At 46.0% G+C, this 13663-nt stretch overlaps 1 protein-coding gene across 8 annotated transcripts in view; it reads right to left on the bottom strand.

The window, feature by feature from the left end:
• DNAH9 (dynein axonemal heavy chain 9) overlaps positions 1 to 13663 on the bottom strand; it is a 290463-nt gene that overhangs the window by 30449 nt on the left and 246351 nt on the right. For all 8 annotated transcript variants that reach the window (XR_009491586.1, XR_009491587.1, XM_024980551.2 and 5 more), the window contains 2 exon segments: positions 11751 to 11944; positions 10762 to 10910 (listed from right to left, as the gene is read on the bottom strand). Coding sequence is in view for 6 of the 8 variants with exons in the window: in XM_024980551.2 (XP_024836319.1) it covers positions 10762 to 10910; positions 11751 to 11944 (343 nt within the window). In the remaining 2 variants the exon portion in view is untranslated.

Here is a 13663-nt window from a genome sequence, read left to right as displayed (position 1 = left end):
AGCACCCCCATCGCCAGCGGCCAGGAGCCATACACCCCAACCTCATGCACAGACCCTTTTCCTTCCCAGGGTGGGGTTGCTACGTCTTCCAACTTTTTGTTCCCAAATAAAAAGCAGCACGCTTGTCGAGACAAAGCAACCTCTCCCCGCGCTCTTCACTGAATCCCTGCCAACTAAATACTGGCAGTTGCCATCTGCTTCTACAAGGCCACTGTAGCTCCTGACCTTCCAAACTCCCTGAAAGGAGTTCAGGGTGGAGATCAGGAATGGTATGCTCTGTGCTCTGGGAAAAACTGGCAGAACAGACGTTCACATAGTTAGATATTTTCAGGAGATTTTATGAGCCCGAATTCTTGAATCTCCTCATATCTGGAAAAGCACTGAAATCATTAATGGAGACATCACTCCTCGTGACCAGCATCCAGCCTTGGCCAACCGTGTGCTCGGCTGCATGTACAGCCTTCACTAAAACCATATAAGACACCGACCTCCTTCCCTCACCTCTTTGGAGCAGCTCCTCAGAGCTCTCTGCGAGGCTGTGTCCCAGGCTCTAGGCCTCACTGTGCCCCAAATGAAACTCAACTCACAACTCTCACATTGTACTATTTTTTTTTCAGTTAACACCCCCAAGAGTGGACAGACATGCCCCTCCATTTTGTGCAGCCTCCACTCCAAGACCAGGCATTGGGCCACTGTCGTAGAGTGAAAAGGCTCAGAGAGTTGCAAGTGTGTGGGTATGGCTGGGTCTAGCTTGCTTGATCCCCTGATATATATTAATAATAATGTGTATTTTCCCTGGACACCTACTGGGAGGTGTGGCCCCAAGGGGCAGGACTCAGGTGGTTTTAGCTTCCTGTACTTTACTCCATAGGAACCTCCTCCTTGTTATTCCCACCACATAGAACATTTACTGTTGTCATCTTGCGTGAATTAGAGTGAAGAGAGGCATGCCAAGGAAGAACCTGGCTGTGTGGGTGTGAATGTTGTGCATCTCAGTGTTAGGATTGGTGTAAGGGAACAGCCACGTGAACACACATGTCACAACCATGTCACTGGCGCAAGGCGAATGCTCAAGAGTTGCTCTGCACCAAGCTGAGCTCCCTTGCTATACAGCAACTCCCCACTAGCTATCTATTTTGTACATGGTAGTATATATATGTCAGTGCTATGATGACCTGGAGGGGTGGGATGGGGGAGGTGAGGGAGGCTCAGGAGGGAGGAGATACATGTATTCTTATGGCTGATTCTCACTGTTGTACGGCAGAAACCAACACAGCATTGTAAAGCAATCATCCTCTGATTTTAAAAAAAGCAATGGAAAAATAAATAATAATTATGTAACGTGACAGAGATGTTAGCTAATGCTGCGGTGATAATCATGTTGCAAAACATGGTGTACATCTGAAGCTTACACAATATTCTATGTCAATTATATCACAATTAAAAACATGAAGATCAATGAAAAAGAGTTGCTCTGCAAACCTGAGAAAGACTTCACACAAAGAAATAACCTTACTAAAGGACACCAATTCTGCCTGAATACTAGCTATTCACCAATCCAATAAAGTTTAGAGAAAGTATACAGTTTTCTTTAGACAAAGGATCACAAAAGTGTGCAATACCATGAAGGAGTTGTTGGGCAATTTTTCTCAGAAGGTAAGGAACATGAGAGAGAGGAGGAGAAATTAAAAAAAAAAAAAAAGAATAAAAGTCTGTACTTAAATTTAGTCTCAGGGGAACTAAAACTGAAGATGCAATTTGATATTTCTGCAAGAAATTTTAAAGAACACTGTCAATATTGGAAGCGTCTTTAAAGCACTAAAAAAAATATGGAATTTTATTAAACTGTATAGGACAAAGCCATATGATGACTTTTTGTACTGAGGAATGGTTATTACAGATTCAGCAGAGATGAACCCAAGAAACACCCTTATTAAACTCTACAAATCTTAGCTGGCAATGGATTTGATGTCAGCTTTAGAGCTGGGAATATAAACAGTGAATTCCACAGAAAATACTAGGATAAGGGTGCTGGACTGTTAGATAGTCTCGGTGACATTTCTGCTCACAAAAGAGCCTATTTCGTTTCTTTATTCACAAAGGATAAGGGGTAAAAAGGGCTTAGGTTTAGATTACTTTGAATACTGTGTGCTATGACTTCCAGCCCTCCCCTCCCCACTCCTCACCTTTGCCTCATCTTTCCCTTTCTGATCTTCCTTCCAGTGCGCCTTATGGTGGGGTCACCACGAGCCAAGTCCCACTGAAAACCTCCTTGACCATCCTGGCAGCTGTGTTTCCTCGAACGCCAGTCTCTTTGAGGACATGACAACTTCTGTGTCCCTGTCCCTCGCTCCGTACAGCCCCAGGGCTGGGAGGAAGGTGAACATTTTTCTAGCCTTCTCTTAGAACTTGCAGACTATTTTTTCTCCACTCTTGTAGAAAAACCCTTTCTCTTCTAAAGCACATGCATCGGTTATATTACCTACTAACTTGTATGTTTTATGCCTTCTATCAACTTCCCAGAGAGAGTCACTTTTATTAAGGCTTTGGAACTTGGTTTAAAATCTTCCCTCTTTTCTTGCTTCCTCATTAACTTGGTGAACTTTGCTGTCACTGTGGATGACTCGGTCGACACCCAGCCCCATGTTTCCTCGTCTTCAAAGAACTTCATTCCATTTCTGGTACCCACTTTCAGAGGCTGCACCAAGGACTTTATCATTAGGAATGATCCTGTGTCTCATATATTATTCTTTCATACTTATTCACAATGATAATGTCCTGCTCGTCAGATTGTTTAATCTTTTAAAAAAATTATTTTAAAATATTTATTTATTTGTTTGCTTTTAGCCGTGCTGGGTCTTTGTGGTGGTGTTCTGGCTTCTCACTGGGGTGGCTTTTCTTGTTGCAGAGCACAGGATCTAGGCATGCGGGCTCAGTAGTTGTGGCACGAGGGTAGTTGCTTAGTGGTTGCTCAGTAGTTGCTCCTCAGCATGTGGAAACCCAGACTAGGGATCAAGCCTGTGTCCCCTGCACTGGCAGGTAGATCCTTAACCAGTGGACCACCAGGGAGGCCCCAGACTGTTCAATTTATTACTCCCTGCTCCCTGCTCATATGATTCCACATTAATAAAACACCCAGTGTGTTGGCTCCTCTGTTTAACCTATCCTTCTTCTTTACCTCCCTGTTATTTTTAATACGGATCCAATAACCCTTCATTTGAACCATGATCTTATAAGACTCTTAAGTCTTGTCCATTCTACATCTGCATCACCCAACTTTTGTGAAACCGTAACCCTGGCCGGCTACAGTTCATGAGGTTTTAGAGAGTTGGACACGACTGAGCAATTGACGCTTTTGAACTATGGTGTTGGAGAAGACTCCTGAGAGTCCCTTGGACTGCAAGGAGATCAGACCAGGCAATATTAAAGGAAATCAGTCCTGTACACTCACTGGAAGGACTGATGCTGAAGCTGAAGCTCCAATATTCTGGCAACCTGATGTGAAGAACTGATTTCTTAGAAAAGATCCTGATTCTGGGAAAGATTGAAGGCAGGAGGAGAAGGGGATGACTGAGGATGAGATGGTTGGATGGTGTCACTGATTCGATGGACATTAGTTTGAGCAAGCTCCGGGAGTTGGTGATGGGCAGGGAAGACTGGCATGCTACAGTCCATGGGGTCACAAAGAGCTGGACATGACTAGTGGACTGAACTGAACTGAGAGACTAAACACATACACACGCAATCCTGCACAAACCTGAGCATTAATACAAGAGAAAAGTAACACACCGGGTGAACTGGGGCCACGGCAAGTTGACACTTCTCAATCTCAGGAGACTGTTCGGTAATCTTTCCACACGTCCAGAAGTTGCTACACTGCCTACTCCCCTCTGCCTTTAAGCTTCCTAAGGGTGGTGAAGGGGGACTTCCCTGGCAGTCCAGTGGTTAAGACTCCATGCTTCCACTGTAGCAGCTGAGGGTTCAATCCCTGGTTGGGGAATTAAGATCCTGCATGTTGCATTGTGTGGCAAAGTAAATAAATAAATACATGTAAAAAAAAAGAAAGCTTTTTTTTTTTAAGAATTTAAAAATAAATAAATAAACTTCTAATGGAGCCCCCCACTTCTTATGCTCAGCACTTGGCTCCACTCTCTACTGCAAGATCTGCCATCTGGTAGAACACCTTCTATTACTGCCGTTGTATCTGACACTGCCCACATCCCTGTTCCATTCCCGTCCATAGCCCCCCCAATGGAAGAGATGCCCCGCACTCCCCTAGTATAAGAACAGAGAGAGGACTGCCTTTCCACACAGAAACAACACTCTGCTGATCTTGAAGCTGCTCTGTAGAGACTGGACATGCTCCAACCTGGCCAACTTCAACTGGTGCTTAAGAAAAAGAGAACGGCGTCGGGAGCAGCGAAAAAGAGACTGTAATCAAAGTGTTGATAATCTAGCTGCAAAGACACTGAATTGAAAACCATTTCTTTGAACACCCCTAGTAGCAGGCTGACAAAAATCTAAATGAGCCCGTTGTTCTGACCAGCACATTGGAAAGAGAAAGAGGAGGCAGTGGAAGACCAAGGTGGTAGATAAATGGAGATGTCAGGATTCATCGTGTCAGTGCCAGATAACTGGACAAAGGAGGACGGAGACCAGGCAACATCATGTACGAGTCAAGTGAAAGAAGGACCAGAGACGATGCCTTGTGAGGGTGGAAAGGGGAGGGCCCGGGCGGACGCTGTGCTGTGAAAGAACGCGAGGAAAGGGTGTAAAGGAAAAGCAAACTGAGCTGCCTCAAAGAACAGGAGCATCATCATTGTCATCAGAGTGCCGTATGATGCTAATGTAGTCTTAGTGTTTCAAAGCCTTTTCCCACCTGAGATTTCATGTTTATCCTCACAGCAACCCTAGGGGGAACGTAATAGGGGTGATGGGAAACAATGCGTGATTGCTTTTAGATGAACCAAAAGCAAAAACAATGGTGCCAATAAGCAAGTGTGGCTCGTTCAGGAAGAAGGTGATGAGAAGAGAGAGGAGGGACCTCCCTGGCAGTCCAGTGGTTAAGACTTCGTGCTCCCACTGCAGGGGGCTTGGGTTCTACCCCTATTCAGGGAACCAAGATCTTGCACTGTGCACGGTGTGGCCAAAAATAGATAGAATGAAGAGACATTATGAGAAAACAGAGACAGGAGGGTAAAAGTAAACGAGTGTTAAAGGACTGATCTGTGAAGGCAAGAAGGAATGCGGTGTGAGTGAGTGGTGGCAGGTTCATGTTAAAACAGAGGCCAAGGAAAGTGGATGGAATTTCCTCTTCCTCCTCCTCCTCTATTAAGGATGGAAAATCGTGGAGGAGACACAAGTGTCAGAAAAGCACAGATTCTTTGTTTTTAATTTATTTAATTAAACATTTTTATTTTCTATTGGAGCGTAGTTGGTTTACAATGTTGTGTCAGTTTCAGGTGTACAGCAAAGTGATTCAGTTATACATATATCTTTTATTTTTCAGATTCTCAGAAAAGCACACATTCTTAATCGAGTGTCAACAGATGAGCTTTGGAAGCTTAGAGAACTCCCAAGATCATACAGAGAATTTTGTTTGCCTGTGGGTTCATGCATTTTGGGAGAAGGGCTGGAGTGAGAATGGGGGAAATAAAATCTCTCATCTGACTTTCAGGGTGTTAAAACCTAGCCCAATGTTAAGAACTGCCATGGGGCTTCCCTGGTGGCTCAGTGGTAAAGAAAGAATCTACCTGCCAATACAGGAGACACAGGTTCAATCCCTGATCTGGAAAGATCTCACATGCTGCAGGGACAGCTAAGCCCATGTGTCACAACTACGAGCGCTGTGCTCTAGAGCCTTCAAGCTGCAACTACTGAAGCCCACACCCCCTAGAGCCGACATTCTGCAACAAGAGAAGCCCTGCAATGAGAAGCCCCGCTAGAGAGTAGCCCCTGCTTGTCACAACTAAAGAAAAGCCATGAAGACCCACCACAGCCAAATAAATAAATAATAACTGCCACGATGAAACAAAGGGTTAGAGACATGGAGGAGTTAAGAGCATGGATCACACACTCAAAGGCAGGGAAGGATCCCAGGCTTTCTAAGAGGCTACGTAGAGTAAAGCAGTGGATGGTATGATGCACAGATTCTGCCCAACTGCAGATGGTGAGTTTCCTTTATAAGCAGGGGCCTGGCAGACACAGGGGAAAGTGTTTGAGTCAGTCATGTGGATTCCAAACCTGAGAACAGGAGTCCATCAGACAAAATGATTAGACCCAAGATGGGGAGTGCATGATGAACCCAGAGTGTATGTTCTAAATGGGTGCATGAGAAAACAAGTCAAGCCATCCAGAAAGTGGCACAGGTGTGTAGGTAATTGCTAGCTGATGAGCGGCAATATTGCCTCTGCTAAGGAAATGTGCGTTAAGATTAAACCAAGGGCAGGGTTGAGATGATATATTCAGAGACAAATAACCAATATGGTTCAGGGACGGGTCAGCTTGCCTGGAATGACAGAAAGCTTCAATCTACATGATGAAATAGTTGGAGGTCACTTGGCAAAGAACAGGAGGAAATTGCTCATAAACAGGGTATATGAAAGCTTCCAGAAAGGAAAACATTGACTAAAAATAAGGAGGCTCGATTTGTTAATATGAAAGGAATAAAACCCCCATGGGACAGAAGAATACAGAACTCTATCAAAAAAAACCTGAAAGTCAGGAACAACTTAGCAATGACAACAGTTCTTTTATGTGCATTCATTCGTTTGCTAATTCATTCGACTGATATTTACTGAGCCCCGCTCTGTGCTACTTAGACTTTAAGACACAGATAAAATCCTAAGCAAGATGTTGTGGTCCTTGATCTCCAGGGTCTTAGTGAAAAGTAGGTAGGCAAATGTAAGTTAAAATGATAAAAGAAAGGTTTAATTAGAATTGTATCGGGATTTCCTTGGTGGTCCAGTGGTTAAGAATCCACCTGCCAATGCAGGTGACTTGGGTTCGATCCCTGGTCCAGGAACTAAGAGCCTCCATGCAGGGCAACTAAGCCTGTGCACCCTAGAGTCTGTGCTCTGCAAGAAGAGAAGCCATTCCCGCGAGAAGCCCACAGTCCACTACTAGGGAGTAGCCCCTGCTCGCTGCCACTTGAGAACGCCCGCACACAGCAATGCAGGGCCCACACGCCGCAGCAAAGGCCCAGCACAGCCAAACAAATACATAACACACATTCAAAAGGGCTGCATTAAACACTCTGAAGCAAATACATGTGTAACGGAGACCCAGACAGTCTTGCAGGGAGAAGTTCGGGAGAAGATGATCCATGAAGGACGGGCAGGCACTGGACCAAAGAACTGGGGAGAAGTATTTCAGATAAAAGGGATGGATCGTGAAAATGCCCTGGGCCGGGAGAGCTCATGAGGTGATGGCCCTAAGAGAGCCATGTGGCTGGAGTATTAGTGTGCGTTTGGGGAAAGTTAAGATCTGAGGCTGAGGGCTTCCCTGGTGGCTCAGTGGTAAAGAATCCACCTGCCAATGCAGGAGATGTGGGCTCAATTCATGGGTTGGGAAGATGCCCTGGAGAAGGAAACGGCAATCCACTTCAGTATTCTTGCCTGGGAAATCCCATGGACAGAGGTGCCTGGTGGGCTACAGTCCATGGGTCAAAAGAAGAGTTGGACATGACTGAGCATTAAACGGAGAAGGCAATGGCACCCCACTCCAGTACTTTTGCCTAGAAAATCCCATGGACGGAGGAGCCTGGTAGGCTGCAGTCCATGGGGTCACTAGAGTCAGACACAACTGAGCGACTTCACTTTCACTTTTCACTTTCATGCATTGGAGAAGGAAATGGCAACCCACTCCAGTGTTCTTGCCTGGAGAATCCCAGGGACAGGAAGCCTGGTAGGCTGCCGTCTATGGGTCGCACAGAGTTGGACATGACTGAAGCGACTTAGCAGCAGCAGCAGCAGAGCAATTAAACAACGACAAAAGATCCAAGGCTGGACAGAAAGACTGGGGCTTGCAGGTCACAGAGACCATGTGAGTGGTATTGGATCTTACCTTTAGAACAGTGGGGAGCCACTAGAGAGATTTTAGTAGAAGTGCATTATAATCCGATCTGAGATTTAGCAAGATGAGTTTGGCTGTGAGTGGCAAAAGAATGCAGGTGGAGGAGGAGAAGAGGGATGTTAATAGGCTCTTGGGATAGTCCAGGAGATAGTTTGGTGACTCAGAGGAGGGAGGCACAATGAAACAATTAAACCCATCTGAAACACATTCAGGAGGTAGAATCAGTAGGACCAAGCGTGATGGGTGGGAGGAGGTGTCCAGGGTGACCGATTCTCAGGTTTCTAACACGAGCAACTTGGTGAATCGTGGTGACAGTTACAAAAAAATGACAGAGCAAGATTTCCAGAGGAAAGAGAAGTATGGCTCTCCCACATGAAAAAACAGCAGGCTGAGTGCTGAGCAGGTGAGTGAAAAAGGCCTGCACCTCACTCAGCTCATGAAATGTCACAACATAAGGTAGAGAGAGGACTTGAGAGTTTCCAGGGAATAAAAACAGGTCACCAACAAAGAAACAAGGGCAGGGGACTTCCCTGTGGTCCAGTGGCTAAGACACCAAGCTTCCAATGCAGGAGACGTGCGTTCAATCCCTGGTCAGGGAACTAAGATCCCATATGCCATGTGGCCAAAAATTAAATACTTAGAAAAAAAGAAACAAGGGAAGAATAACACCTTACTAGCATATGGTCTCATAGGAATAAAACTGAGTTCTAGAGGACAATCGAGCATTGTGGACACATTCTGAGTCAAAAATCATTTTGGACCTAGCAGAACTCATCAAATGAGTATGTGGGCCAAAATGAAGTCTTTTTAGTTACCCAAAGATTCAGAAATTTTACTTCCCATGATTTTTTCCTGATGACCTATGCTAGCAAAATTAGGATGAAGCCAATTGATTGTCAGTAACGGGAGCTAAGTTCTTATTTTTCATATCACAGGATAAGTAGATAGTGAAACTTGATAAATTCAGAAGGAGTGATGTAAATCACTAACAGGAAATAGAGAAGAAATTATCAGAAGGAATAAGTTCAGAAACAGGCAAAAGCCCGAGGTCTGGGAAAGGACACTGGGTGTGGCGAGGGCTGGACTGAGAACTGTCGCTTTTCCAAGTTCTTTGTTATCAGTATTTAAAAAATACGTTACTTGAACTTCTGGGAGATTACAAAAACATACATTAAGTTAGTGAACAAGATGATTCTCTCCCTTAAACAGGTATCTGCTCTTCGGAGCCAAACACCAGGTATATGGTACATGTTCCTGTCATTGTTGCTGTTGTTTAGTCTCCTAAGTCATGTCACACTCTTCTTGCGACTCCATGGACTGCAGCCCTCCAGGTTCTTCTGTCCATGGGATTGCCCAGGCAAGAATACTGGAGTGGGCTGCCATTTCCTTCTCCAGGTAATCTTCCTGACCCAGGGATTGAATCCATGTCTCCTACATTGGTAGGTGGATTCTTTACCACTGAGCCACCAGGAAAGCCTATTCCTTTCATTACATATGGAATAACAGGTTGCTTGTGGAGGTGTAGTACTCGGTCTGTATTCTTACCTATAAAGACTGGACTCTATAAAAACCCATCAAGTCTTGATTTAACTCGGCAACATGCTGCAATTTTGTTAGTTTAATTGTTTTGATTAGTCATTTATTTGTCACCCTTTCATTTACTTACTGAGTACCTATCATATGAGAAGAACTAGGAACTTGAATACTATGCTGAAAAGGACATTTATCCCCAGGGAGCTCTCATTCTCACATAAAGACACCATAGTCATTGGACGATTACAGTGTGACATACAGATAGAAGGGTGTTCTAAGAGTACATGGGGGTTGGGATACCAAGCACCCTGGAAGTCCAGTAGGGCTTCCTGGAGGTGGTGACAATGAAATGGGTATTTAAAGGATGAGTAAAAGGTAGCCTGGTGAAGGGAGGCCAGAGGAGAAACAGACTATTCAGGAGAATGGAATGGCTTCTGTGTTGAGTGAGAAAGAGGGCAGTAGGGAAATACAGGCAGAATAAGGAGCTCCCAAAGATGTCCATGTCCTAAGTCCCGGAACTGGTGAATAGATGTGACTTTACGGCGAAAGAGACTCTACAGATGTGATTAAGGACCTCCAGATGGGGAGATGACCCTGGGTTGTCTGAGTGGGCCTGATTGTAGGTGTCCTTATGAGGGAATGAGGTAGACAGTAAGCCCCATTTATGATTCCTGACCTCCAGAACTGTAAAATAATAGTGTTACCTTAAGCCTCTAAGTTTGTGATCATTTGCTACAGAAGAAACAGGAAACGATTAATGGAAACTAGGCTGGAGAGACAGGGAGAGACTGGAGCGTGAAGCTCCCTATAAGTCAAGTTAAGGAGTTTGGACTTTATCGTGAATGCAATAGGAGCTGTGAAAGGATTGTACCTGTATTTCAGAATCACTGCTCCAACTACAAGCAGGGGAATGGCTGGCAGGGAGGGTGGTGAGACAAAGTCTCCTCATGAATCTGCTACCTTATACCCCAGAACAGTCCTCCAGTTGGTGGTGACCCCCTGGGGTCGGTTCAGTAATGACCCAGATCTCTGTATGCTTAGCAAATATCAAGCATTGCAAAATGAGCCTTGAATCAGGAAAACGGAAGCTGACAGAGGCAGAGCAACAGTGCATGGGGCCGGTGCAACCTTGGCTCCACGGTGCGGTTTGCATACCTTGACTTTCCACATCCTTCAGTGGGTCCACCCCTGGAGAAAGGATGAAGAACATGGGAGCGGCTGGTCCTGATTCTTCAAAAGAGGCTGCAAAGTCCAGTGCTCTTCCCACCACATACTTGCTTCCTAACTTCTCCTCAATAAAATCTCTGCCAGGGGACAAAAAAAAAGGTCTATGGGTGTACATCAGTCACAGAATGATAACATATGAGCAACAGAGGTCTGTGGAAGTGGAAAGATGCACTCAGGGTCACGGCTTGGAGCTGGGAGCAACACCAACACTGCTCACTAAGTCGACACTCACAACCCACGTTGCTAGCTGTGCACCCGCTCACCTAGATCAGGGCTCCTTCTGGATCCCCATCCATCCAGGCCACCGCTGACTCCTCTATGGAACCTAGAGGTCCTGTTACATCACCACCGCCCATCAGAAGACTGCCAGGAGCAGCGTCCTCAGAAAGCAGCTAAACCCTGCACACGTTAGATCCCTGAGCTCTTCCACGCCTGTGTGTGTATGTTTAGTTGCTCAGTTGTGTCCGACTCTTTGCAGCCCTGTAGCACGCCAGGCTTCTCTCTCCATGGGATTTTTTTTCAGGCAAGAATACTGGAGTGTGTTACCATTCCTTTCCACCAGCGCATCTTCTCAACCCAGGGATCGAAGTCGCATCTCCTGCACTAGCAGGAAGATTCTTTACCACTGAGATGTCAATGAGCACCTCTTCCCAAACGGGTCATTTAGATTTTAAGGCAATACTGCAATATATTGTCAATACATGTGTTGACAATACATGTGTTTAAGAACACAGAGCAATGGGCCTTGTGGGATTCTGGACGTTGGCACAAAGGCTTCTGTCATGATAAACTTGTGGCTTTGGGCTCAGCCCTGCTGGCCTGGCCACACTCGCCCTGCCTTCCCTGCTGCCCCTGGCCTACTCACCACCCCTGGCCTCCTCACCACCCCTGGCCTCCCTGTGGCCACCCATCCCTACCGCAGGGCATAGGTCATCCGGTCCGGCCGCAGGACTCTTATCATGCAGAGGCGCTGCAGGGCTGTCTTGTGCTTCCACTCCTGGGGGAATTTTTCCTTCTCAGGACATTCTGATTCCACGAACTTCTTCCAGCTTTTGGTGGATCCCTCAATGTCCCGATCCAGATTACAGAATTCTTCCATTGATGAAAGTGCCTGGAAAAGGTCAGGGAACCTGGCTCTGGATGCAGTTTCTCCTGAAAGCTGTCATTTGCACCGTCGCTGGGGGTAGGGGAGCAGGATGGTCTTATAGACACAATTCTGTCTCATCTCTCCTCCTTTTCTGGAGTCTCGAATCTTCCCCCCAGCACAAGGGAGAGGAAGGATTTTGATCAACTCACCTCCATCAAAAGCCCCAGGGATATGTAAGGTTTAGCAAAGCATTTGGGAAGTAATCAGCAGTGGGACTGAAAGCACCTCCCAGGGGGTACCGCACGGGAAGAGGGACAAGAGGCTGCTGTGAGTTTTCTGATCACAGCTCTGGTACTGAAGTCTCTGACACCTCCCTTTCAATCCCATTGTCATGCTGCCAGCAACACCTGTCAATTCCATCCCTCAAGATGTCTCTAGGATCTAGGATCATTAACTTTGTGTTAATGCCAACTCTACTCTAAAATTTCCACGTGTCTCTTGCTTTCATAAGGGTTAAGTCCAAATACATGAATCAAATCTCTTCCTTTAGGGCTTCCCTCCAATCCATCCAGTTAACCACCCAGCCCACGTCCTTCCCCCTCTGTCCACCCACATTTGACTTAACCCTGGAAATGTGCCAGGCGCTCTCCCAGATTGATGTCTGGTTCACACTTCTTGCATCACGGGAGCAGTCCTCTCCTCCACAAATTCTACTCCTTTCCTTTCTTGTGTTGGGCATAATTATTTATCAAGGTTCTACAAGTTGTTAAAAAGTGTTAGTCACTCAGTCATGTCTGACTCTTTGAGACCCCATGGACAGAGGAGCCTGGTGGGTTACAGGCAAGAATACTGGAGTGGGTTGCCATTCCCTTCTCCAGGGGATCTTCCTGACCCAGGGATTGAACCTGGGTCTCCTGCTTTGCAGGCAGATTCTGTACTGTCTGAGCCACTAGGGAAGCCTTTACCAATTGCTAACAAATTGCTCAAGTCCAGTCCCAAGTCAGCCACTCACATCCACCTTCTCTAACCTGGAACACACAGCCCTCCCACTCCCCTTTGTGGACCACCCAGGACTACTCACAGAGTCGATACATTTTATAAAGACTGACTCATTTTACGGATGTGTGACTGCTGGTCACTTTTAAGCCTTATCTCTCCCTCTTCCTCTCTGTTCCACCAGGCAACCTGGTAGGTAGTCTGGGTGCTCCTTCCTTTGTGTAAAGGGAAGTTGTATCATGCAAGCCTTTGCCCCTCTCCCAACAACCATAAAAAGCCCAAGACACCACCTTTCTTGGTTCTCCCAAGCCATTTTCACACTACTTAGGAACTCCCCTACTCTGCCCAGAAAGTCTCATTATATGAGCAACAAAGTCTTTCATGCCTTCTGGGTATGCACGAGGCATCGTCAGTCTGGACATGGGAGCTGCATTTTGGGTGGGGCTCCATCCTGTTTCTTCAGAGTGCCCAGGTGAACCTCACTGACTCAGTCGCCTACCTGCAACCTTTGCACATCACTCAACTCTGCCTGTGGGTTCCATCTCTCCAATGAGATGAAAAGCTACACTGGGTCCAGGGCACCTACCACAGTGCTGTGAACTTTAAGGAACCCACTCATGCTCATTATGTGAAGTCTTTCATTCATTCTTTGGTATTTATGAGATGTCTGCTACATGCCAAGTACTTGGGAATACAAAGGCGATTATACACGTACCTTCAAGGTGCTTACAATCCTAAGCTAAACAG

The sequence above is a fragment of the Bos taurus genome, chromosome 19 (assembly GCF_002263795.3).
Source record: "Bos taurus isolate L1 Dominette 01449 registration number 42190680 breed Hereford chromosome 19, ARS-UCD2.0, whole genome shotgun sequence".
Taxonomy (NCBI): domain Eukaryota; kingdom Metazoa; phylum Chordata; class Mammalia; order Artiodactyla; family Bovidae; genus Bos; species Bos taurus.
This window is presented reverse-complemented; position numbering and strand designations above follow the sequence as displayed.